Genomic DNA, 26,887 nt, shown 5'->3' on the forward strand with positions numbered 1-26,887 from the left:
GCACTACCTTTTAGTCAGCCATTTAAACCCACTCAAGAGGGAAGTCCAGCTGAGACGACGGTGTGGGGCATCTGCTTCTCTGACACCAGAATCATGTGGTTTTGGCTGCTCCTGATGCCCCAGTCCTGCTGGCTCTGTGGCAGGGAAATTTATGAGAAGACTGCCCTCTCTATGGAGCCTTGCCACTGAAACAGCGGGACACTCATTTGCAAAGTTATAAAACACCAGCTTTCAAAAGCAGCCCTCAAAGTACAGGCTTAACACAGACCAGCCTCCGGAGGAACTGGAAACCTTTTTTTTCAGGGCTCAAACAAGCAAACAAAATGTCCAGGCAACCGGCAAATAACCCAAACAATCAACTGTCTCCAGCTGTTCTCCATTCAGCACACGGTGAACGCAGCCCTGTTATGCTGTCTTTGCAAGTTCCTGCAAACAGGAAATTAAATGCTGATGGTCAGTGTGAGGTGGGGACACCATATGGAGAAAAGCTCCAAGCAAGAACCTATGCATGGAATGGCATGGAAACACCCACTGAACAACCCTGATGGGGAATCCCACACAAGCACAGAACACACTCCCAAAACCCCGGTCCAAATCCAACCTGTGCTGCTGAAGGGTCACATCATGAGCCTTTTGGCTTTGCACAGGCAGTGTGCTACCTCAGCATGGCTCTCAGGCAGCAATGCACATCATGGAAATTCCCTATTCACTGTGCCTCCTCAGGGATTAGTAGGGCATGCAGGACAGGAGGGACCTGTACCAATTCCCTTCTCTGTATCCATCCGCATTCCCAATGGATGTGAAAAGAACTCTGCCCAGCTCACTCTCAACACCATGGGTGCTTTCAGATAGCAGCACCCACTGTAGCAAACTAAGCAGAGACTGGGAGCTTTAATAAAACCAACTAGCAAGAAATTCCCTTTTTTTTTGATGTTGCTGCCACATTTCTCAAACTGCTACTCCAGAGGACTCAGGCTGCAACATAGGTTTAGACTGGACATTGGGAAAAAGAATTTCACAGAAAGAGTGGTCAGGAATAGGCTGCCCAGGGAGGTGGTTGAGTCACCATCCCTGGATGTGTTTAAGGGTCATTTAGATGTGTTGTTGGGGGATATGGCCTGGGGGAGAACTTTGTAGAGTAGGGATGATGGTTGTACTCAATGATCCCAAGGGTCTTTTCCAACCTGAAAGATTCTGTGATTCTATGATCTCTGTAACTGTCTTGTAAGCAATTGCAAGGTGTTCACTCTGCTCTCCTGAGTGAGGACTGCTGCTTGCAGTCAGTTTTCTGAACTTGAGTAGCTTAATCATGAAGCTTGCTTGCAATATGAAAACAGGCTATTGCACATGTCTGTCTCTGGGTCTGTCAGGACACAAAACAGCTCTGAGACAGCAAAATACCCCTGGCAAGAATGATGTCTGCTGAACAAATTGTGCTTATTTCCCCAGCCCCTGGTTCAGCTTGCAGCCTTTGGGCAGGTGTGGATTTAGTAAGCTGAGGGAAAAAGGGGATTACACCTTCCCTGCAACACCCTGTGCCTTGCAGGGTGTTTGTACAATGGGCCATATGGGAGAGTGGCAGCTCTTAGTGTCTCCCCAGTGTTACCATTTGTGTCCATTTTGTTAATGGGGTTATGGCTCCATAACCCAGGCTGGTCATGGTTTTTTTCATCTTTATTGTTTTCAGTAAAGCTGTGTAGTTTAGTTTCCAGCCCATAAGTCTCTTCCTTATTCTCTTTCCTCTCCATCTCTGAGAAGGGAGAGAGGTAAATAAAGAGAATCTGTCATTTGTTTATTTGCTGGCCCAGCATTAAACCTTGACAAATTTACAGCAGATGCTGCCTCCCCTTGTGCATAACATAACCCTTTAGCATTTACCTTCTCCCTCTCTTAATTTATTGCTTCTCCATTTCACACACCACTTCCCTCCAGGCTCTCAGCCACAGGGCTCCCAGCATGTAGAACAACACTGAGACTGGAAGAGTGTCTAGAGAAGATGGACCCATCAGGAGTTTGGTTGGGGCAGCTCCCCACAGTTAACTCCCTCAAGTAACACATCCCATGCCTGTTCCTGTGATGAGACAGGAGCCAGGAAGAAATAAAAATGGGGAAAAAGAGAAGACAGCTGCAACCTAGTACAGGACTAGAGTGTGTTATTTGGGATTTCTGGACAAGGCAAGTGTCCCCACACGCTGTGCTCAGGGACATCACCCCTCTCCTTTTGTGGGGTGGGACAGTAAGAACTTACTGAAAGAGCTGATGCTGAAATGGTCACCTTATGGTGTGTCCCACCATTTTTGAGCCAAGCACAGCATCTCCTGCATTGGCCCTATTAGGCGGACCCTGAATATCACTACAAATTTGTGTAGGTCAGGGGATTATTATGTACTCATGCAGAGACTTCAACACATCAGCATTTCAAAGTGCATGAATTGGGCATCTAGCAGGACACAAAAGATTTACCTCAGGCAGGGTCTTCACCCTACACTGGACAGAAGGTGCCAGGGCTGGACAGAGAGGGCTTGCACAGGCTTATCAATGATGAGGGGCTGGTGAGTGCATATTGTTATACTTTTTGGCTTGTATAATTTTTCTCAATGGCCACACTGCCAACCCAAAACTCTCAGACTCCCAAGCTTGACCTCATGTATCTCATTTGTCAGTATCTGACTTTTTCAAGCTACTTTGGAAAAAAATTAATAAAATGAACAGCAATATTCACATAAATGAATGATTTATTTGCAACTTCATTTTCATTTTCACAGATTTTTCATTGATACTAGCCCACTTGACAGGCCCTATTTATATGCAAATCAGCTTACATTCACAATGTAAAGAATGAAAACTTCATTTCTCATGCTTTGCAAATTGTTACATCCCTCTGAACACTTTATTAATCATATGTTCCTCAAAAGCATCAATTTTCAACACAAATCCCTTGCCTTTGCTATCCCATAGCCTCAGAGAAATCTCAAGGCTTGGAGAATGAGTCCATTTTTGTGGGGATGGATGAAATTAAGAATGGGTTATGCAGATGTACAAAGGTTGTAAACTATGGGTTCTCACAGTGTATGTGTGAGTGCCAGATGCTAGAAGATCACAAATGAGTACACCAGATTTTCCTGACTCTGCTGCCATACCTTTGCTCCCAGCTCTAGTAGGTGCCAGAAGCATTTTCTTAGAAAGCCGTTCTGCTGGACAGCTCTTGTTCCTCTGTATCACAGGCTTTGCTAACTGCTACTTGAAAAGGATCCAGGGTCTACCCTGTAAATATTTACATGGATACAGGATTGTCACTGCTCTTAAATCAAAAAAGTGAAGGAGGGGAAATGACACAAGAAACAGAAGGAGTCTATTTAGAAAGACCTGGAAAGGAAAGAAAAATAACTACTCTGATGGCTTCTCTAGAGTTTGCCAACTGGAACTGCCTCCACAAGTTCTGTGCTCCCTGGAGGGTACTGATGTGAAGCCTCGTGACATAAAAAATCTCTCTGGTACAGAAAGCTTTTATATCAGAACTACTATCTTTCCTGTTCTTATGTAAAAGAATTCCCTTCACCAGCTGGACCATTTGGTGTCTCTTTTCTGGTCCTTCTTTACTGTTATTATTTAAAGAATTCCAGGACAGACCTGGATAGGAAAGGGTAAGAACATTCTTTGCAGGAACAGTGCCTGAAAGAGGGGAAAGCAGCATCAGATGATGAAGAAACAAGACGTCTTCCGTAGCCAAACTCTATTTAGCCAATACTCCTTTCTTTTCTCTGTGACAGTCATCTTTGAGAGTTCTCACACAAATAATGACTTCAATAAGTGGTGGTTTTAGATGGCCTGTGCATGGGCCTGGGAATCTGAAAGCTGGAGCCTTGTGGCTTTGAGGAAGCCACAAAACCCTCCTTTTTCCACTTCCCCATCGTGAGAAAGGGAGAGTACACTTGTTCATTTACCCCAGAAGGCTGTGGTAAAGACTGAGGACAGCTTTGGAAAACGCCCTGGCGGTCTTTTGCAATTACGCAAAAACCCCCAACATTGCAAAATAAAACAAAATCAACAAGTAAGATCTATAGAATCATAGAATTTTCAGGGTTGGAAGGGACCTTTAATATAATCTAGTTCTAACCTCCCTGCCATGGTCAGGGACACCTCCCTCTAGATCAGGTTGCTCAGAGCCACACCCAGCCTGGCCTTAAAAACTTCCAGGGATGGGACTTCCACCACCTCTTTAGGCAACCTGTTCCAGTGCCTCATCACCCTTATGGTGGAGAACTTCTTCCTAACATCTAATCTAAATCTACCCTCCTCTAGTTTGAATCCATTCCCCCTAGTCCTTTCATTACTTGACATCCTAAAAGTCCCTCATCAGCTTTCTTGTAGGACCTCTTCAGATACTGGAAGGCTACAATAAGGTCTCCTCAGAGCTTTTTCTTCTTCAGGTTGAACAACCCCAGTTCTCTCAGACTGTCTTCATAGAAGAGGTGCTCCAGCCCTCTGATCCTCCTCATGGCTCTTTTTTGGACATGCTGCAGCACATTCATGTCTTTCTTGTAATAGGGGCTCCAGAACTGGATGCAGTACTCCAGGTGGGGTCTCATGAGAGAAGAGTAGAGGGGGAGAATCACCTCCCCCAACCAGCTGGTCATGCTTCTCTTGATGCAGCCAAGGATCTGGTTGGCTTTCTGGGCTGCAAGTGTACACTGACAGTGCTTGGGATCGCCACAACCCAGATGCAGGACCTTGCACTTGGTCTTGTTGAAATTCATGAGGTTGGCATGGGCTCACCTCTCCAGCCTGTCAAAGTCCCTCTGGATGGCATCCCTTCCCTCCAGTGTGTCAGTGTCAGCCACACCACACAGCTTGGGGTCACCAGTGAACTTGCTGAGGGTGCACTCAATGCCATTGTCCATGTTGTTGACAAAGATGTTAAACAGGACTGGTCCCAACACTGATCCCTGTGGGACCCCTCTTGTCATTGGCCTCCACTTGAACATGGACATGTTGACAGACACCCTTTGGGTGTGGCCATCAAGCCATTTCTTAATCCAGCGAGTGATCCATCCACCAAACCCATATTTAATTTTTTTTTTCACAGAATCAGCCAGGTTGGAAAGGACTTCTGAGATCATCAAGTCAAACCCTTAATCCACTACCACTGTGGTTACTAGACCATGGCACTGAGTGCCATATTTTACCATCTTGTAGACCAGGATGTCATGCAGGACAATATCAGAGGCTTTGCTCAGGTCCAGGTAAATGACGTCGGTTGTTCTTCCCTTGTCTAGTGATGTTGGGACCTTTTCATAGAAGGCCAAAAGGTTTGTCAGGCACTATTTTCTCTTGGTGTTGATTACATCCAGTCACCTCTTCATTATTCTTCTGTTCCAGCAGTGCCTCCAGGAGGATCTGTTCCAAGATCTTACCGGGCACAGAGGTGAGACTGACCAGCCTATAGTTTCCTGGCTCTTCCTTCTTTCTCTTTTTGAAAATGAGGACTATGTTTCCCCTTTTTCAGTCAGTGGGCTGCCCATCCCGTGGCCCTCACCTGCAGCTCCCGGGGACGGGGACCCCCGGGGCTGCCTGGCACCACCCCTGCCCTTCTTCCTCTGCAGAGCCAGGGAAAAGAGGTCCTGAGGATGGAGCGAGGCGGCCCTCTCCATGAGCTTCACCTTGCAGAACTACAATTCCCAGCGTCCCGCGGGAAGGAGTGGGTCGAGGAGGGGGTGGCGCGCATGTCTACTGCGTCTCTCCAGCATGGCTACGGTGCTGTCCCGGGCGCTGAAGCTGCCGGGTAAGGGGGTCTGCACCTGCGGGAAGGCGAAAGCGATGGGACGGGCTGAGCCGGGACGGGCTGAGCCGGGGCACCCAGGTTCGGGCCTGGCCCCGGCGGGCGGGGAGGCACGGTTGCTGCTGTCTGTTGGCGGCGGGGTGCGTCGCTATGGTGATGCGGCGGTGTGGGGTGAGGCGCTGGGGGCACAGGGGGTGCGGGGGTCCCGGCGGTCTCTGCCCGGGTACCGTGGCGGAGGAACGGCTGTAGGGGATGGGGCAGCGCCTCGGGGTTTCGGGGGAGTCGTGTGTGGTGGCGGAGTGAGGGGGGTGCGCTTGGCCTGGCCGTGGCCCTGTGATAAGCCGCGCAGCAGAGGCAGGTGCCAGGTCCGTCCAGTCTGCGCAGAAGTGGGCACAGGGCTCTAGACAAGCGGTACCACTGCGAGAAGGCGTTAGCCCTTCTCTGATCCGCTCCTGCCTTGGTTTCACCTCCAAAAGCCAGGGCAGGAGTTTAGTCAGTGGCACTGTAGTTACCCAAGTAAATGTTTTAAGTCTGCCTACCACCTCAGCGTGCCTTCCAGCCAGATCTTCGGCGAGGTGAAAGGATACTCAAGCATAAGGGACTATTGTTTTGGGGAACCAGATCTTTCGAAAGATAAGGCAGCGAGCAGGAGGCCAAGAGCTATTCTCTTCAGTGAGGAGATTAAAAGGGAGTGAAAATACATTGCAAAACCAGATCTTGCGAGTGTGTTAGTTGCTGCTGGATGGACTGGAGACAGCGCCAATACCCCCGGCTGCACTAACCCAATGGGAAAATGCCTCGTTTCCCCATCAGACCACATCTTGCCTTTGAGACAAGAGCCATGGGACAGAGATAGAGCTCAGCTATGTGCTGCTGGGGAAGGGCTCCTTCCAAGCACCACACTTTTTATGGTCCCCAGCCTGTGAATCTGCATTCAATGAACAGGTTGCACTTTCCTCCGCCATTAGTCCATAAGATCACAGTTATGTATTCAGGGCCCTTCTTATCAGCTTTTAGTAGCCCATATCAGGAAACATTATTTTTTATTTTAGGTAGTGCCTGTTAGTTCTCATTCAAAGAAGATTTGTTTGCAAATCAATTAACTCCTGGTTATGTGTTTTCATTAATGAGAAGGGATACATTTTACATTAAGTTTGCTTGGGAAAACTGCTTACTAGTGGTTGTAAGTGTGTGTGTTGGAGTGTAACCACTGGAGGACTGCAATAACAAGTGCAGATTTCTTTTGAGACCTCTGCAACCAGCATGATCTATCTAACTGTTTTTCAGAGGCAGTAACTTGGAAAAGAGCACAGGTCTTGCAACTACAGTTAAGAAAGGAGTTCTTGCATCAGTCCTTAAGTTAAACTGCATATGTCATATCTTGTTGGTAACATTAGCACTTGAAAAATGCAGCTTTCAACAGCAATGAGAAAGCTGAAAGCCTATTGCCATAGCTGTTTTTTCCTTCTTTTTGTCACTAAATTAATTGCTTCAATATGTGGCAACTTCTCTCCCCAGGGTTAGAGATAAGTCTTCAGTAGTCAGTGGCTGGTGCCTGCCAGCTGGGGAAAAAAATCAAAACAAAAATAAATGGAACATGAAGTGAGAATAAGGGATACTGGAGCCAGTATGTCATCACTGGAATAGTGCAGTGAAAATTATACTCATCTGAAGTCCAAGAGTTGCTCATTTCACTCCAAAGTGAATGCAAAGAAAAGCCTTTCCAGTAAGTCAAAACCAGAAATAGGATTACGATTAATATCTTTCAAGCCATCAGCACTAGAAATTAGTATTTCAATATGAATGAAACATGATTCCAACACTGATCAACTCACAGATGCCGCCTTTCCAAATCATGTTCACATGATTCATCTTTTCTTCTGTGAGAGGTCATGTTCTTCTACAGCAATAGTTGAAAGAGCAACCTGTGCAAAAAGTATTACTAGGCAAATGCACAGGTGATTTTCAAAGTCATAAAGTGAGGTTTAGAGTCCAGTTGCCCTTGAAAGTTGCTACGTTTGGGGCATTCTCTCCTGCCCCTGAAAACTTTCCTCTTCAGTATTTGCTTTTTCTTCCAGTGGCTGCAAAAAATTAAATCCAGTGCAACATGACCAGTAACTTAGACACAGACCATAAGAAACAGTCCCTCAGACTGGTTGTAACCACAGGGCGCTGACTGGGAACCTCAGTTTTCTCTCTGTAGGCCTGGAAAAAAAGAGAATACAGTTACAGCAGGACATAGATAAACAACTTGTTTATATAGCTGTAGAAGAGAACACAGAACAGCAGGGAAACTGACTTTACTGACTTTGTCACTGTAAGGTTGATGCAAGGTTTATAGACCCGAAGAGACCCTATGCAAAAGACAGATAACAAGATGTGTGTTATAACAAGATCTGTTACATACACAAGAACCGCCCAGGGTAGGTCTGGAGTCCATTTTCTTCACTGCAGGGACTAATTTATCATGAAGGTTATTCAGTGATTATCATTCAGGAGATAGGGTGGGAGTTTAACCAAGAGGCCAACTCAGGTCATAGTGTTTCTACTTCCGTGATGGAAAGCTGAAAAGTGCATGGGAGTACAGAATTTTCTGGCAGCTGATCACTTGCAGCAGAAGCAGTTTTAGCTTTTTCATGATGGACAAACCATCTTTCCCCAAGCCGAGCCTTCTTGATGACCACCAGAAAGAGAAGAATTTGACGTCTTACACACTTACCAATAAATCCTAATGCTTTAAATGGTGTGAGAATGCTCTTGTTTTCACATGTAATTTACTGCAGTTTATGTGTCTCTTATTTATGTTTTTCTGTTTAAAAATAATTCAGGAATGATTAGTAGAAGCCAGGTGTGGTATCCCTCCTTCCCACAGCAGGTGACCTAAAACTCAGATGAAGAGTCATATTTCTTTTGCTCTCTCTCCTGCCTGGTGAATCGTGAGTTATGTATTCTCTGCGCTGCAGAACACTCTCTGGAGGCCAGGCTGAGCACATCCTCACCAGCCCTCCAGACATACTCCCCAAAATACCTACAGGTTGATTGTTACACCTCTCTCCAAACAGCATTTGAATCCCCTTGATATAAGATATGCAACTGGGTTTCCCACATGCTAGGTGAGTGCTCCAACAGCTGTTGTTATAGGGCAATGTCTTCCATCCTTTTGGTTTATAAAATTCCAGCAGGGCCTTTTATCCCTGACCTTACTGAGCAGCTGTGTCGTGTGAAAGTGCCAACTGAACATTGAAGAAGGATGGAGAGAAGGGATGCCAGTTCCAGCTTCCTGGTCAGGTTTGGACATGAAATAAGACTGAGCATATCTTTGCTCTATAGCTTTCCTGTAACTCAATAGATGCTTTCCTATGTAGGTCACTGAAAGATTTAAGTCATTACTGTATAGTAGCTGTTTTCTAGCCTCTGATCACTGGATTTGGATTCTTAACTGGTTCTCAGCAGGAAAGATGTTTCTGTTACGGATCATCTGTGCTGGTTGATACCACCACTGGTTTTCCCAACATCTCAATCCTAGCCAGTTCAAGGAGTGGGAGAGCCATAGTTTCAAGGTCCTTTCTGTCTTCTAGAGATCCAGAACAAATCTGTTTCAGTTAAAGCTCATTTCTGCCAATGTTTTTAGTAGCCCCAAGGATGAACAGCTGGTTAGTCTTTTGGGCTGACTGTCTAGAATTAAAATAATCACAGTATATCTGAAGTGTAAGTATGCTGTTGAGATGTTTTACTCAAAGAAGCAAACCAGTTTCCAAAATTGGGAGCAGTCTGGTTAACATAACTGCAGGACCGGCTTCCCAGGCTAAATACCATTTACTCTTGGGCCAGCAGCTTTTCATACCACTCTGACCTGGCTTGAACTGGCACATCTGGAGCTGTAGTGAGAAGCTGCAAATAGACTGCTGTCAAAAGCTCTCTGGAATTTCTTGTTTTCACTGAGTACTCTTCAGCAATTTGTCAGCACAACCTACTGTGTAGACATCTGGGAAATTCACACTTCCCTGTCACTGCAATCTCTGAGCAGCTAGCTGTGTGCCACTGACATTGGTGGCCTTCCGTGCTGCTCACGGAATGGAACCAAGGTTATTAAGGCTTCCTGAAAAGTCCACACTTTGAATACACATTTAGGGCAGATTTATGTGAAACAATGCAGTGTCTCACAGGGACACACTGGACTGTCCCATAGGAATGTAGTATCTTTTAGAGGGGTGCTCTGCCTCCCCAAGGAGCAGCTTTTTGGGAATGTGTATGTGCACCAGGTTCTTTTGACATGAGTCTTTTGTAGACACCTTCAAAAAGCAAGAATCTGGTTTAGATATGTGCTCTCTTTGGGTATCTTTGTTTCCTTCTGTTTGGTGTGGGTGGATTGTCCTTGCTGCTCTACTTAGTGTGGTGCGTTTGGCCTTTAGTGGGATTGACAGTTTTTCTTAAATCCTAAAATTGTCACAGAACACCATTTATAAGTGGTACAGGAAGCAGAAGTGAAGGTCTTCTCACAGGGCAACAAGTGAGGAAGAAATGAGATCCACATTCCACAAAATAGGTTCTACATGAAGCAAAATAGGTGTGTTGCACGAACTAAATACTACACTATGTCTGTAAGTGTGAGTCTGACATTATTAGGAAAACCAGAGGTAAGGCATGGTATCTTATGCAGGAAGAATAATAATGAAAGCCCTTAAATTTCCACCCTGTAAAGCCTTCCAATCATGTTGGTGTCTGAGAGCAGTTACAGCTTGTGTACTTTTAGGTATTATTTATGTCTTGCCTGTGTTGCTTCCAGCATCTTTGAGCACAACTTGGCTCCTGTCTCTGGGTCTGCTTTAGGCAAAGGGAAATGAGGCAGATATCTGGGATATCAAAATACTGCTTTCAAATAGGAGAGAAGGAAATAGACCGAGACCCTGCAGACGTTGGAACAGTGGCCATGGCTCCATGCCCAGCCTGGTGGCACAGGGCAGCTCCCTGAGACGTGATCCTCCACTCGTAGCTCAGGGCTGTAAGTCTGCGTGATCTTCCTGGCTCCCCTAAACAGATGGCCCTGGCCTCATGCCAGCGTCTACAACTGGGCTCGGCACCTGCCCTCATCATGCTCCCTGTGGCTGTCTAGGACTTCTGGGAGAAGTCATCCATGTGCCTGGCATCTGTGGGGCAGACACCTAGAGCTAAGGTACTTTGTCCTACCACCACCTGAAGGCATCAATGCTAAGTTACCTGTCTTGGGCAAGGCCAGGCACAACCTGTGGCTGGAACAGCTTGAACAATGCTGTTCACCATTGTTTCCTACTGCATGCGCTGGAGCACTCCCTCTCGCAATGCAAAGAAGGTGGTGTCTTACTGAGGTAGTCCTGATCTCTTTTGACACCAGCATGTTGCTGGCCGAAAGGGACATACTGGAAGGCAGCAGTGCTGCTTGGACCAGGTAGAAGGAGCAGGGGGAAAATGAGCTGCAGAGGGTGAAACCCTCAGAGTGCAAATGGTTTGTGTTGGGATTAGAGGTTGGCAAATGCTAAAGGAATTCAGAGTCTGAAGTCAAGAGAGTGATGCAGCTTAGGTATTCAGAGCGTTAAGCAAGACTTTATGTCGGTATGTCCCGTTACCAAGCAAAAAGTGTTAGAATTACATCAGCCATGATTTCCATTTATATTTACATGCATGCATAAATGTTTGTATATTAATATACATAGCTTTATATATATATGTCTCTCTCGCTCTCTATATATATACACACACTTTTGTCTTGGACAAATTAAATGTGGACATCTTTTCTCCAGCAGCTTCTACTCTGAAACATGGACAGACCCTGCCTTTTCTCTCACACCTCCTACTTGCTTCTGTGAAAAATCTAGGTTGTGATGTGCTGCCTCCACTGCAGCCTTTTGTCCACTGCAAAAAGTTAGGGTCCCATGATTTATTGTCTCTCTATTATTTTCCTCAGGAAAGAAAAGCCCAGACCTTGGGGAATATGATCCCCTCACTCAGGCTGACAGTGATGAAAGTGAAGATGACCTGGTACTCAACATCCAGAAGAACGGGGGGGTCAAGAATGGGAAGAGCCCCCCGGAGGAGGTGCAAGACCCTGACTCTGATTTGGAGGTTGGGATGACAAAGCAGCATACGACAGAGAGTGCACCCGAGGGTTATCCTGCAGAGACAGCTGGAAGTTTGGAGCAAAAGGCTCCTTCTTCCCTTATGCCTTACCTGCGCACAGCTATCTTTTTGCTCACTGTGGTGATCTCGATGATTCTTGTGCTGGTGTGCGCGTTTCTAATTCCCTGTCCCCCTAGAGACTTGCATAACACCTGGAACCGCAACCTAGGTCAGGGAGCAGGTGAGAAAGCCCCAGGAACAACATCTGGCATGGGGGAGGTGGCAGCTCCAAAGCTGGGCATCAACGGGAGAGACCTATCTGGGAGAGCCAGTTCAGAGCAGAGGCCCTTCCTCACCACTGCAGATGCTCCGAGGTAATAGACAGGGGCCTGTATCCTGCTCACTCTTCAACCTGAGGCCTGTGAAATCTGGCATCAATAGATGACAGCACCACAAAATCTTGGGTCTGTCAACACCAAAAAACATTTTGACTCTTCCAAGCCTGCTTTTTTGACCAAATGGTGCACTCTGTTCCAAATGAATATGGCCTATCCCACTTGAAAACTTAGCGCCCCACTCTCTGTATCCTGAGTTTTAGCAGCACCTTCATGCTGGAATGTGTGGATGTGTTGAGGAGGAGAGGGACAGAAATCTTTGTGTCTCCTAACTGGCTTAACTAACCTTATTTCTTTTGTCTTGTCCTGCTTGAATCCATGAATCAACATTCACAAGCTTTTGTCATTCTGTACCAACCACTGGTAGTGTTTCTAAAGTATCTCCCATTCTGACCTCTGCAGTAAAGTAACAGTGGTTTGTGAAATTATGTCTGCCAGGTCTAGATATGTCTCTCCCTCCTAGCTTTCTGCCCCTGGCTTCTAAACTTTTATAACATATGTGGCTCCCGAATCACCACAAAAAGTGAGGTGGGAAGCAGGCATCTTGTTCTGTTGGCCCCTTCATTTTTCCCTTTCCTTTCTCTAACCCAGATGCTATATTTTTGCCTTTCTATGCAGTGGTGGGAGCTGAGTGGCGCTTCCCTAGTAGATTCAGTGAGGCTTGGCTGTCCACGAGTCTCTTTTCTGGGCCAGCCTCCCACTGGTGTTGAGACTGGGCTGGGTGGCCTTTTTTGACAACAGTGCTGTCAATCTGTGTGACTGTTGCAGGTGGTGTGTTATCCCCACTGGAGCTGTGTGATGTGAATGGTGATGGGCTCCCTGATATTCTCATTGTCTTCACTGCCCTGATGAACGCTAGTGTCATGGGTAAGCACCGTAGTTCCTTTCCATTCTTCTTTCAATACTTCTCAGTACAGACCTTTGTAGTTTTGTCTTATGCACAGGAAGAGTTCTTGCCACTGCAAGTCCACTGCATTGCTCTTTCCAGAGTTCCTTAAAATGTCTGATGTGCCTGTGCTTTGTCATGATGCTCATATTTTTTATTGCAAGCCTGTGCTACCATACTTGTTGGGTCAGCATCATCTGTTTCCCCTTATCTAGGCAAATCCATCTTTTTGGTCAAGTATTTGTACAGACTTGCTTTTGGGGCACAGATGAAGCGATCAGAAAGCTACTTGCTCTGCAAATAGCAATTGGAAATAAGAGTGTGTTTTTTCCCACCTTCACAAAAGAGCTGTGTAACTACCTCTATTTTATAGGAACAGAGGTGGAAGCATGAAGAAAGTAAGCAGCTTGACAAAGGCCACAGATGAGATTCAGTGGTAGAATCTTTACTCCGGTCCAATGTCCTGGCCACTACCAAGGATAGCTGTTAACAAGAGCAGTGATGGCAGAGCTGACTGTTGAAACATTCTCATTCTTCTGAGCTATCCTGTTGCTTGCCAACAGGAGGCATTATAGATTTATTTTTTTTTTGAGCAGCTGTAGGTTGGTGTTTCAGGAGACACCCTCACCTTTCTGCCTTTTTCTTCAAGTCACTTCATGTACTTGCCAGGCTCCAAATTGTTAATTCACAGAAAATAGACTAGCCGATGGTGGGGAAGCTACTATTCCTGACTATTTTGCAGATATCATCCTGCTTCTTCCTCTTAGCTACTTTTGCTTTTTCTTTTAACCCTCACACCCCTCAGGTAACATAGCAGCATCCTGCTTATACTGCCCACTGTTATACAGGAGCTACCAGGTTCAGTGACTTCCTATTGCATTGGGATCTCTGCAGGCAGAGAGACTTAGGCATGGGGTAGGATTTGACCTTTGCTTTCAGGCTAGCTTGAGCCACTCAACTCTAAGAGGTAGAGCTGGGACTCAAGCATGAAGACCAAAGGCAGCATGAGCACAGCCTCTGATGCCAAGGGATTTCACTCTCTTTCCTGCCTCTTCCAGGTGTCTCCAGGCCCTCTGTAACAGTGGTGGCCCTTTCTGGTATGAATGGTAGCACCTTGTGGTCCATCCAGCTTCCAGAGGAGACTCGAAGTGTGCACTGCAAAGGGCTGTCACTGGGGGCACCTACAGATCCTGTCTGCCTTGTTACAGGAACATCAAAATTCCTCAGCCTTTTCAGTGCCTCCACAGGTACAGTTAACTACCAGCATATTAGAAATATGCTTTTTTTTGTTTTCTTTAAAGGACTAATAAGCATGTATGATTCTGTACTATCCCTTCATGGTGGATGTTTCTTAGTGACACACAGGAAGGACTCAAAACACCAATGAGTTTCTAGTTACACAGGGGAAGAGAATCTAAACCATTGCTGCTCCATGACAGCATCTTCATCCTATCATCTCAGAACATTTCAAAGTGTTAATCTTATCCTGCAGCATCCCCCTGACATAAACGACATTGAGCTGAGCACTGTTCTTGGAGAAGTTATGTAATGACAGGCACTACAGCCTAGAAACCTTCTTGAGAAATTAGGCCCACAGAAGAATTGATTAGCTGTGAATCTTGCATTTTTAATCATTTGATCATTTGCACCTCCATTCTCTGATTGCTGTTTGTTCTACCACATTAATTCTCTGGCAACAGTATTCATAGATAGGCATAGAGATGTTTTTAGAATCAGAACGGAGAATAGAGAGGTACAAGAAAGCTTTCATTTCAATGACAGATGTGGTCAGTGAGCAGCAACCCTTATCTTTCAGATGCTTTTAGGGACCAGATTACTTGCACAGTGTTTGCATGGTCAGGGCCATAGGCTGTCTCCATTACCAGAAGCAGTAGGGTTATTAACGTGCACAAGTGTTTGCAGGTCTGGTCTGTGGTTTCCTTTGTCATGAAGGAGCAAAGCCCATCTTACAAAGCAGAAGCAGCAAAAAGGTGTTTTTAAACTATGACTCAAAAAGCAGAAGCACTGGCAAAAGAAGCATGGAAAAGTAAAAGTCTTTGTGAAATAGCCTGGAATTTCATTTTGCCTTTTTTTGTGAGGTTGTCCAATTTGAAAAACAGGTCTTAGTGAGTTTCCAGTTGCATCTGTACTGGATTGCTGAATATTTTGACATCACATCTGCTAACATGCTTTCACTGTGAGGTGGAGTGAGCATGCCATGCTAGAGTGGCTATTTGCTTCTGGGAATTTAACCGAGTCACAAATTTGCACTCTGACTATCAGAATTGCCCATCTGTTCCCTTTCCTGGCATCTACCTGCAGGCTTTACTGTTGGCTGAGAAAAACAACTGCTGTCCTGCTGAGCAGCACTCTCATTTAGGTTCTCCTTCCAAGAGTGAGCCTCAAATATTCCTGCAGTTTCAGGAATTTTGGGAGGCTCAGGTCTTTCTAGAGATATTAAAGAAGAAGCACAGCAGGACTTGAGGCATGACTCAAAGACAGCCTAAAGAAATGCTGGGGCAGGAACTTTGCTTCCTACTGCAGCTTGTCCCAGTTTGTAGGCTTGTCTTTCCTTTTCTCAGAGAATGAGGGAAACAATTTGCTCCATCCTTGAAGAAGGTTTTGTGGAACCCTCTCTGCATACCTGCTGGTTCCCAAGTGCTGCAGGTCTCTAATCCTGTTTTTTCCACAGGCAAGACCATCTGGACACTGAACCCCATCCACCTTTCAAGTGGGATCCTGGCTGCACCAGCTGCAACTCTTCCAGATGTAGATGGAGATGGGATTAGGGACATTGTTATTCTTGCTCTCAAAGAGACACAGGTACAGCATATCCCTGCTCAGGGTTTCAAATAACCTTGCCTACCTAGAGGAAAAACAGGGAGCCTAGTGTGGAAAGGCTATACCAGGAGCTACAGAAGCACCTAATTTTCATTCCCTTGGATTTCTCTGAAAAGCAAACTTTTTCAATAGGTCAGAGCAGTGAGATCAAGCAATAGTTACACTGCCTGCATTTCTTGTCAGCTGGGAATGAACAGAATTGTCATTATTTATCCTTGGCTAAGACTTGAGAATTGCTTGTTCAGGAAAAGCTGGGTTTGAAGTGAGTGTTAAGCATCAGTGTAGTGAGCCATGTTGAGATAGATCACTGGAGGAAGGAGCATTCAGTGTATCCAAAAGAAATACTTGTGGAATTAATTCACATGCATATTTTCTCTATGCTTCTCCCTCCCCACAATTCTATCATTAATGTTGTTATGGTAGTCCCTTCCATTTCTGAGGCATATGCAGTCAAAAGAAAAGCATGCATGTTAGACTCCCAGGATGCAAAACTGAACAAAGAGACTACTAGCTGGACCTTGCTATGGGGAAAGAGAGCAATGGAGCTTCATGCTGGTTGTGACCAGAGAAGATTCTGATAGCACAAGTGCCAGAGAGAACTGCTAAAAATCCCAACATCTCTCTTTTTACAGCCTGATGTGTTTTTCATCTTGGTGTCAGGAAAGACTGGGGCTGCTTTGGGTGGGCCTGTGAAGTACAGCACCAATGGAGAAGGGAAGGTGATTGGCCCCCAAGTCCACATCACCAGTCGGGGAGCCATCTACATCCTGTTTGGTTTTGGTAAGATTCACCTTACCTCTCCAGCACTTTACCTTGCTGACAAACCATTCATTTTACCATTGAAAGGGCCCAGATCATCCCTGAGATATCTCTACTGTGCCTTCTACTGTAAAAGCTAGGAGTAAACGACATGAGGATGAGTCTCACTGCCATAGTGTGGAAAAGTGTCAGAATACCATGGAACACCTTGGAGTCATGCCAGAGAAGTTCTGGCTGTGGGCATTTCTTTGCCTTCTGCCACAATTACAGTGGTCCCAGGGACCCCTTCATGCTGCTAGGGAGTTAACTTTTGCAGGAAGGATTCTTTATCTTTCTTTTCCTGGCAGGTAATGTTCAAGCAGTTGCCCTGAGGGATATCTTTACCCAAGCCAGAAACCGGGACAGCTTCCCTGCAATGCTGCAGCAAGAAGAGCCAGAGTGGGAAAAGCGCAGATCTGTCAACCTGTCAGAACTCATTGACATTTACAGGTAGGAGATGGACTTGTCATCTGGCTTCTGCTGAGACAGGAAAGAGAGAGTAGACATCTGTTAGTGCTCCTAGAGATGATCCCTTCTGCTTCAATACTGTCCTTCTTTTCATTGTCCAGTGGATAACAGCACTCTGGGGAACCCATTGTTTCCTCCCTGTCCCAGTGTCCTACCAAAAGAAGTACAGAGTGTGGTAAAAGGGAGTCATTTGCTGCTTCTCCTCCTTGCTCCTTTCTTCCCTATGCATACCTTGAGGAAAAAGGAGAAAAAAAAAAAAAGGTGTTCCAAACTAATGAAGTCCCTTTGGGAATCTCATTCTGTGTACAGAATTGTGGGCCTGGATTTCTCAACACCTTTTTCTTCACTGCCAGACTGGGGTCAAGGTCAGCTTGGGTAGGAAAAAAGGAAGGGAACAAATGTGGACCCCCAGACTGTATGCTTTTTATAGTAATTCAAGGTTCTCTGAAGACCCCACACCTGAATTTAGCCCACTTGAAGGAGGAACCCCCAGAGGAAACTGAGGTCCACTGGGGAAACGATGGGCTTCTGCAGGAATAATTAAAATCTTAGGCAGGATGAGTTGCCATGTGGACAGGAAGTTTGTGCTGAGATGTGCAGATACAAGCCTCACAATCCCCTCTGTTTTCTCTCTGTCCCAGTGGTGGGGTTGACTTCCTGCAGATGATAAAGACACCCGACATAAACTGCAGCAACCTGCTCATCACAACCAAAGAGGGCTTGATCCTACTTCGGGGACAGGACCTAGAGCCCCACTGGACCCTGGAACTGCAGAACATCAGCAGGTTAAATACTGGGAACATTTTTCTGTCCTATTTCTTCCTGTGCCGTTTGCTGCCTTTCACTTGTAAGCTTGCATGCTCCTTAGAATGTCTGCAGAGAAATCTAAGAGCTGGAGTTGTGCAGATGCCTGGATGAGCAAGTGAGGAGGGCAGGGGGAGGCAAAAACAGAAGGTTAGAAACCTGAACTGTATGCTTGTGAGTGATCACAAATAAGGGGCCTGATTCAGGTACCCAGCACTGATGGCACAGGAATGTCATGGCACTGGAATTCAGGGTGTTACTGGTGTGTGATCCAGCCCACCTTCCATCCAGGTCTGCCACTTGCTAGCCCAGTGGAGAGGAAAAGCTGTGTTAGTGATGTGAAATATTTAGAGGAGTGGTCTGACTATGACCCATGGAACTTAAAAGTTCCTTGAAAACTGAAAATGAGCCCTCTGATGGCAGTCAGCATGACATCTATACTGAATGTAAACCTTAAAATAATACTTCTTGTCCTCTAGTTTCACACATGGAAATTAAGTAATTTGCCAGATCTTGTAAATTTAACCAGAAATTTCGGCTTGCCAGTATTAAATATTTGCAAAGGGCAGTTGGGTGCAGTTGAACAAAATGGTATTGGAAACAAATTGCTTGTTCTGCTATTTAGAGGAAAGGAAGCAGCTCTCAGCTCAGTGTTAGCTGATAAGAGCATTTACAGGAAGAAGGCGTTGGAACTCAATTAGGCAAAAAAAAAAAATCAGATTTCAGCTAGATTTGACATCAAGATAATGCCCACATTCTTGAGGGTTGATGGGTGACATGAGCAATAGCATCAGGAATGGCTAGTTGCTAGCTGATCATGCTATGGGGAAAGGAGATGAACTGAAAGTGTTTTGGTCTCAGAGTGCAGTTTTTTGGATGTGTCTGGGGTCTATTTTAAAGTGTGGGTACTGACTGAACAAAGGCAGTTCATAGATGCTATAAAATCTGTTATACACAAGAAATTTCTGAATGGACCTACTAATGAATTGGAGAATCTCTGTTGAGTTCAAATCAAGAAAAATTGAAAACTGCTTTACCTGTTCCATTCCCAGAATCACACTATGGCTGAGGTTGCCTAGTCCAACCTACCTGCTCAGACAGGCTCAGCTAGAGCAAATCTGTCAGGGCAGCATGCTTTCAGGTTTTAAATATCTCCAAGGATGGAAACTCCACAACCTCTCTGGGCAGCTAGTATTCCAGGCTGCTTCACTGCAGCCCTGTTTTTTCTGGTTCTGTAACCTCCCGAGGGACAGAGTACAACATGTACAGGAGTTACCGTACAGGCACTGAAATTAAAACAATTCTTGTTCAAGACCACTGTCCCAGATTGCCTGTTTTCTCAGAGTTAAGAGAGATGAAATCTGGTAGACTGAACATGTTGCAGACAAGCATTTATTTAAGAGGCTATTTTTTTTTAGGACTTAAGAGAACTTCTGCTTAAGCAACACAGGCTGGGGGGTGTTCATGGGTGTCACCACAGAGTCAAGCAGACCTAAACCCAGTTCCTGATCAGACAAAGTTTATAGAGCCAACTGAGACCTCCCCTTTTCCTGGGCAAACCTGCCCCAAGGACACCACTCAAGCCAGGCAGACTGAGTCCAGCCCTTAGGGAACAGTCTTGAAAAAAACAAACTGGATGCTGCGGATGTGCTGCATTTCCAGATAGCTTCTGACACGATCCCTGGAAAACCATAAAGGAGAACCAGTAGTCATAAAACAAGGGCGAAGTTCAGAGACCATGAAATTGAGTAAGCGGTTGAAAATTGTGTTTTAAGTGGATGTTTCAGATGGGAGAGGATTAATAGCAGGTTGCAGTGGGGATTACTGTTGGGCAGGAATAATTACTAGCCTTCTGGTTCAATCCCCCTCCAGGGGATTTTTCAGTTGATTGGTAGCATCTAAAATACTTATGTCTGTGCATTCAGCTTGTTGGATCTGCTGCTGACTGTAACCCATAAGTGACATAAGAAGAGGCATCTTAGGAAGTGTTTTAAGTTTGTGTCCATAGGATAGAACTACCTACTACTTCCTGCTGCTACTGGAGAGCTCTGGAGATTTAGGAGTGTCCCCTGATACTGCCTTGAGTGTATTAGTTCTGGTTGTGAAAGGAGTCTTTAAAGTGAATGAATTTTTTTGATGTAGGAAGTATAAATGGTCAAGCCACATCTGTACTGTGGTATTGCTGTTCAGGAACCATTGTGGTGTGCATGTTTTAAAGGGGAGGCTGGAAAAATCAGAGAAAAGGGCTGGAAAAACTATATAAGCATAAAAGATTTAAGCAGTGGGTTTATATGGTCAAAGTGAAGCCCAAGAAGTGAATTAATATGTGTGTGTAAGTAAATGAGAGCTAACAGGCATTTTAATTTTGCCATAGCAAGAACAAGTGCCTTGGAGCAAAAGCCATTCGTGTTCAAGAAAATGAAAATGAAGGCATGTTTCTTTATGTGACATTGATCATTAGAACTGACTGTCACGAGAAGTGATGAATTCATCTCAACTTTGTATTTCCATAGCAAGCCCCATGGCTGGTAGATCTCAGCAGAGTCAGCTTACTGATACATGGTTAATTGTGTGAAATACAGCAATCTGTCATAAACAAGAGGAGGGTGCATGTATTCTGATGATCCTGCCTTGCCATTAAGTCTCTGATTCTGTGAATTTTGAGTTGTTTGTGCTTATTTAGAACTCTATGTCTAGCTGTGGAGAATTTAAGGAAGACAGAGATAAGACTCTGAAAGCCAAAGGCAAGCAAGATGGCTAGAAAACAGCTATAATGAGAAATATTCAAGTAATAGTGCTATGTCATCCAGAAGGGAAAAGAGGAGATAGGACTTCATTTAAACTGCTGAAGTTATAAAAAGGATTGTAAAACTGCCCGCAGTAAGAAAACAAAAGTTTCATGGGCTAATATTAATGGTGAGTATATTAAGAGCCATTTCACACAGCTAAAGCATCCTGGGAAATACACTTTCAGCAGCAGGTCAGATGTGCCAATGCCCTTTGAAAGGGTTGGGTAGGTTTTTATGATCACAGCAAAACTGTACAGGTTCTCATGATAGGGAAAGACTAATACAAAGTCATGTGACAAGGTGGTAAATAGATGTCTACACGGCCCAGTAAAGGATGTCCCCTAACATAGCCAGTTCTGAAGAATGGCTAAAAAGCACCATGGGCAGTTTGATAATTTTTCACTTTTCTGATCCACCAACAAATTGTTCCTTACAGTCAAAATAGTTCTGAGTAGATAAGAGATCTTTTTTAGCACAGCAGATCCTACCTTTTTAAGAGGCAGAATGGAGGATGAAAGATAGTGTGCTGCCTCCATCTGAAATCTGCTGGTTTTCTACCATCAGGCTGAGTGTTTGTTTTTCCAAATTTGCAGCCAGCCTGTACCAGGTTACTTCACTGCTGACCAAACTCTGGACTTCATGCTGCAAGCACAGACCGGAGATGGGAACAAAAAGGTAAAATAGGTGAAGGCAAGGAGGGCAGTGGCAGCACATGAGTGAGGGAGTTTGGGGAGAAAGGGACAATTATTCCCTGCTCCTCACTCTTTCTGTGCCTAACACTCATCACTGTGTGGCCACAGGCATGAAAGGGAACTGCACGGGCCTGCCACTGCAAGGGGGTTGTCTGTGAGCCCATACCTGGACATCAGTTAACACTGCATCTCTCCCTGACTTGAGGTGGTGGTGATAGATGGCAAATCAGGTCTTCCTATTTGGAACCAGCAACTCCCATGGCAGAAGCAACAACTTGATGCACTGACAGTCATGACTTTGGACAAGAAGTCTGTTTTTCTCTTCTGGGCAGATGAAGCACAGCCTGTGTTACAAAGTTCGGTGAGCAGTTATCCTTTCTTCACTTTGAGGTTTCTCTATGAGGCACGTGTAGTCTTTGTCTTTTTTTCCTAATGTAACAGAACTTTAAACCTGCTGTATAAGAAGGCTGTCAGGAACATCTTTTTTCTTGCTTTGACAGTTTGACTTTTCTGAGCCTGAGCATGGGAGTTTTTGTATGCAAATTCTTCACCAGAGAGCTTTCTGGACAGAAAGTTCACATCCACAAAACCAAAATTTTCTGCACTAATGTAATTTTCTTCTGTAACACTGAGATACTTTTACTGCAGGTACTCCTAACCGCAGAGTGCTTCTTCTTTGCATGCAGGCACACAGGTCAACATGGAGACTTCCAGACTGTAACTCTGCATATTAAGCTAGCTTTGACAGAGCCAGATCTCAACCTCAGCAAACAGAAGTTGTGGAGCAAATACTGTTTTAGGAAAAAAAACAAAACTGCAGGATTTCACCTCTGTGAAACCACAGAGCTTTTGATCCTCTGATTCGTGTGAAGACAGTGCAGTGTCAGAAAATTTCTGTGTTTCTTTAGCAAAGTTAGAGTCCTCTTTACTACTGCTACTTCTGTCCTTCATCCCACCAGCAACCTGGTCCCAGACCTGAGCGCCCAGGGCTACACCACCTGTATCTCCTCCATCCTGTTTTTCCTACAGTCCTTTTGGACCTCACTAATGCAACAGACAAAGTCATCACTTCAGCAGGTGAGTACAAATGGAGGAGAAACTACCTAGACTAAAAGAAATATGGAAGGAGAGGTAGCTGTGAGAAACAATGGAGTGTAGTTGTGCTTTTAAAGGTAGCACCTGGGGTCCACCCACATAGGCCAACAATGGGAAATAAGATTTATCTGAAGGAAGGTCTTGTCAAACCCCTACTTTCAGATAAAAGACTGAATGTGCAAGTTCAACGTGCAAGTTGTGTGCACATTTTTAAACAAGGAAAGGTCTGACTTTGATTTTACATCAGAGAAGTCCCTTGGCTTTCCGTGGACATTTTTATGATTTAAGACACTGCATGAAAAATCACTATGGAATTTCCCTCTATCACCTTGGGTACACTTCTACCTTCGTTGGCCATCTTCTGCTCTCTGGAAGAGCAACTCTGATGCTTCTTCCTCCTTATCCAGGGAAGGGCAATGAGGCTCATTAAGGGCCTGGTGCACAAGTCCTATGAGGAGTGGCTGAGGGAGATGGGGTTGTTTAGTCTAAAGAGGAGGCTGAGAGGAGACCTTATTACACTCTACAACTAACTCGAGGTTGGAGTAAGGAGGGAAGCAGCCTCTTCTTCTTAGTGAACAGTGATAGGACCAGAGGAAATGGATGGAAGCTGCACCAGGAGAGGTTTAGGCTGGATGTTAGGAAATATTTTTTATCCAAGAGGCTTGTCAGGCATTGGAATGGCCTGCTGAGAACAGTGGTGGAGTCACCATCCCTGGAGGTATTTAAGAGGTGTTTGGACCTGGTCCTTAAGGACATGGTTTAGTAGTTAGTTTATGGTGTTGTTCAAAGGTTGGACTGGATGATCTTGGAGGTCTCTTCCAACCTAAAACATTCTGTGATTATTTTTGAAAAGAGGAATGACAAACGTTTAAGCCTGTGTTTTCAGCGAAACAGGTCTGGATTTAACATCTATACAAGATTTTACAATCCCTGTTGGATATCTTTCTTCTTTCTAAAGCAGGTCAACTAGCAGCTAGTCTGTTAAGCATGGCACCTCTGGGATAAAAGATCAGTTCATTCAGCACAAGAGCAGTAGGCCAAGAAGCATAGAAAAGCTGCTACATAGTAATACATCTAATTGGATGTGTATCAAAATCACATGTAGGTCAAGAATGAATAGAATACAATTTTTAGAAGTTGTTTTTTTTTTAAGAAATTGGCCTTTCTGAGGTATGTGCATATCATTCTGTGGTGACTGTAGTGAACTGACTTGCCTGTGCTTTACCTGTTTCCCCTTCCGTAAAGGTAAAACAATAACTGCTGAGAGATGTGGGAAGGAAACTTTGAAAGTGAATTGTGTTGATGAAATACATGCATCTCCTGTGTTAAGCTCAATAACATAACTGGGACCAAACCTTTCATTTTCCCTGAGTAAGATACATGCAATTGTAAAATCAGACAGAATATACCATTGGTCCAGTAGATGTTTTGACTGAGTAAAGACTAAGGTTTCTTTTGGAAGAGATGTGTAATCACTCCTCACCAGTATTTTCTCTCCCTTTTCTGTTGGACCAGTTGGAATTAATGATCTCCAGAAGGATGCATTTTACATCACTGTGACAACAACTGCAACCTCTGAAAAGCAGCCAGGATTTCTCTCAGTCAGCAAGCTGGGCCTTAAGTGGGCCATGATGAGTCAAGGTCGAATGGTCTGGCTGAAGGACAACACCACTCCTAAAATCAGCCGTGGAGAAGTGAGGCGATTTCTTGCCCGTGTGAAATTTGTTGACTTTCCTCAGAAGGTGAGATTGGGCAGAAATCCCTAATGAAATCCAGTCCTTTAAAACGTCTGATCTCTTCCCTTCAGACATCGTTAGGTGTTCTTTGGGATGCAGAGAGACTGCAAGATGACTGCCTGACCCTTTGGGCACAAGCTGAACATATTGTGAGGCCCATTTGTACTTTGCTAGTTGGACAAGGAGGGGGATCTTAGAAAGAACCAGGGACTGATGTTCATCAGGGACTGACAGACTCACAGAGGGAACAGAAGGGTGGGACAGAGATAACTTGTTTTGACATGGGTCAATGAGCCCTCTGTATAGTGGTGGTTCAGCTGCTGACCTGTGAATTGCTGCTTTTCTCTACCAGACTGGATGATAATAGGTTTTGGCTTTAATTTTTGTTTACCTTTCCTTCTCCAGCTCTAGCCTGGTGGTTCCTCAGATTTTGGTTGGACCTGTGGCCTGTATACAGGAAGCTGCTCTGTGAATCTTCAGGAAAACTGCTGTGTGGAGGGAATAGGGACTAAAAACACTTCCCTTTTCTTCACCTCTCTTGGGAATGCTGCTGGAGGCAGATTTGTCCTTGGCAGATCTGTCCTGTATGAGAGGAATCTTGTTCAGCTTCTCCTCCTCCATATGCTGTTCTTGTATGCTTCCTTCCAGGTAACACAGATGGTAGAATTTAGAATTTATATATATATATATGTATCAATTGATACCATATATATATGTTTTCTATGTTTAATTTATGAATGAGATTTACAACACTCCTTTTTGTGTACAAACAGTATTCCCAGGCAGCCAAACAAGCTCTAGGCCTAGAGTGGGCCATGATGACTCAAGACAAATTGTGTGGCTAAAGGATACCACTTGCTTTCATCTTTGTAGTCTGGGGGAGAAGCCTCTGCCTGGCTCTTGCAGGCTTAGTCTTGTCTACACTATTCCTGCACTCTTAGCCATCTTCTCCTTTCTGTCTCCAAACTCACAAACTAGTTCTTTGCCTGAATTACCTGATCCAGAGAAAGATGGTCCCCACAGCATTTGCCACCCCTTGCACTTGTATTTCTTTTCCCCTGATCCCAGATTCAGGACAAGTTTATGTGGGTGTCATATACATAAGTGAAATGTTCACATCTTACTTCTATCCATCCCTAATCTTCCCCAAATGTAACATCACACTTCAGTCCAATGGGCTGTCTTCCTTTTGAAATGCATCACAGACCTTTCTGGCTAGATTCCCTGCAGATGCCCAACAGCACTGTAAAGATCACTCTAGATCCTGTTGCAGTGAAGCTGATTCTCACACCACTGCTTCAGGGTTCTGAGGCAGAACTGGAAAGCTTTTCTGTGCATTTTGCCTCTGCCCTGGGCTCAACTTTACCATTCCCTTGCCAGTCCAGCCCTTTGTGCAGTTCCAGAAGGAACAGACAACCCTTAGGGCATATTTGCTCACAGTACATTTAGTGCTTTCAACTCTGCCTCTGAATGTGCCATCAGTGTCCTGTGTTGTAGTTTCAGAGCATCTATATGAATTTGCTTGTCACCGAAGTTACCATATAAAAAGCTAACACTTCCTTGCCCCAGCAGTTTCCCGCAGTGCAGGGCAACAGCATAGGAACTATTTTCCAAGCATAGGAACTGTTTTCCCAGCATTTTTCAAAGTGTGGCCTTTGACATTAAGCAAAGCCAGGCTGTAATGAGGATTGCAAAGGACTCTTCTGTCCTCCTGCTGACACATGTCCTTTCAGCCTGCCCACACTTCCCTGTGAGTGATGAGGTGATGGCAGGACTTTGACCCTCCCTCCAGATGGGAACATCTACTATGGGTTTGTTTTCATGGGCTCTTGGCACCTCTCCTTGCTCTTATCATCCTCTCTTTTTTCTGTCCCTGCATCTCCATATTAAGCTTCCAGAATAGCCCTTCAGGATTAGCTGCAAGCCTCAAGGCTGGTCCTTAGGCCCTGCTCTCTTACTGTCAGAGCCTGTGAACAGTTTGTATATGTGTAATGGTATTTTAGTGTAAATAGCTTTGTATATATTAGCACAACTGTAGCAAGGGCTCTAGGCCTGGTGTTTTTCTCCAGACAGGGATTAGTGTTTATAATACATAGTTAATACAGCTGCATAATAGGAAGTGAAAATGTGAGGACCAGGAACATATGAGGTTTAAACAGGAGTGCTCCTTCCCTCCTGTCTAGCCACCACCTTGCTGGGAAAGGTGAAGTGGCTCTTCCCTGAAGTAGTTATTCTCCTGAAGTTCTTTCTGGGAGAACTGACATTCTGGTGCAGTGACATTAGCTCCCCCAATAATGTGAATTCACTATGCCTGCACATACCCACGTCCCCACTGTGAATAAAGAGTCTGTCTGTATATTGTTGGGAAAATGTATTTGAACTGTGAACTGCAGTGGAGCAAATAAATACTGTGTACAGCATCAGTGTGTCATGTGAACCAGTATTTCACCTTTGAGAGATTATAAGTTTGCTTGATTTGTGGATTGTTTGCAATATTTTTACAATGGGGGA

At 44.9% G+C, this 26,887-nt stretch overlaps 1 protein-coding gene across 1 annotated transcript; it reads left to right on the forward strand.

Annotated features, from left to right (window-relative positions):
- The first annotated feature begins 5,617 nt into the window (after window positions 1-5,617).
- Window positions 5,618-26,796, forward strand: FAM234B (family with sequence similarity 234 member B). The gene is made up of 13 exons (XM_008497006.2): window positions 5,618-5,782; window positions 11,721-12,113; window positions 13,036-13,134; window positions 14,212-14,400; window positions 15,846-15,976; window positions 16,627-16,774; window positions 17,101-17,242; window positions 17,902-18,045; window positions 21,447-21,528; window positions 21,751-21,906; window positions 22,505-22,622; window positions 24,156-24,382; window positions 24,782-26,796. Exons 1-13 carry the CDS (start codon window positions 5,650-5,652, stop codon window positions 24,785-24,787), a joined length of 1,968 nt encoding a protein of 655 aa, XP_008495228.2. The 5' UTR covers window positions 5,618-5,649; the 3' UTR covers window positions 24,788-26,796.
- The last annotated feature ends 91 nt before the right edge of the window (window positions 26,797-26,887 follow it).

This window comes from Calypte anna, chromosome 1 (genome assembly GCF_003957555.1).
Source record: "Calypte anna isolate BGI_N300 chromosome 1, bCalAnn1_v1.p, whole genome shotgun sequence".
NCBI classification, from domain to species: domain Eukaryota; kingdom Metazoa; phylum Chordata; class Aves; order Apodiformes; family Trochilidae; genus Calypte; species Calypte anna.

What these genes read in the sequence shown, in the direction of transcription:
- FAM234B (XM_008497006.2), top strand. Translation starts at nt 5,650, where the DNA reads ATGAGCTTCACCTTGCAGAACTACAATTCCCAGCGTCCCGCGGGAAGG. An exon ending in TTGCTCTCAAAGAGACACAG is followed by an intron (nt 15,977 to 16,626) that starts GTACAGCATATC and finishes CTCTTTTTACAG; the next exon opens with CCTGATGTGTTTTTCATCTT. An exon ending in GAACTCATTGACATTTACAG is followed by an intron (nt 17,243 to 17,901) that starts GTAGGAGATGGA and finishes TCTCTGTCCCAG; the next exon opens with TGGTGGGGTTGACTTCCTGC.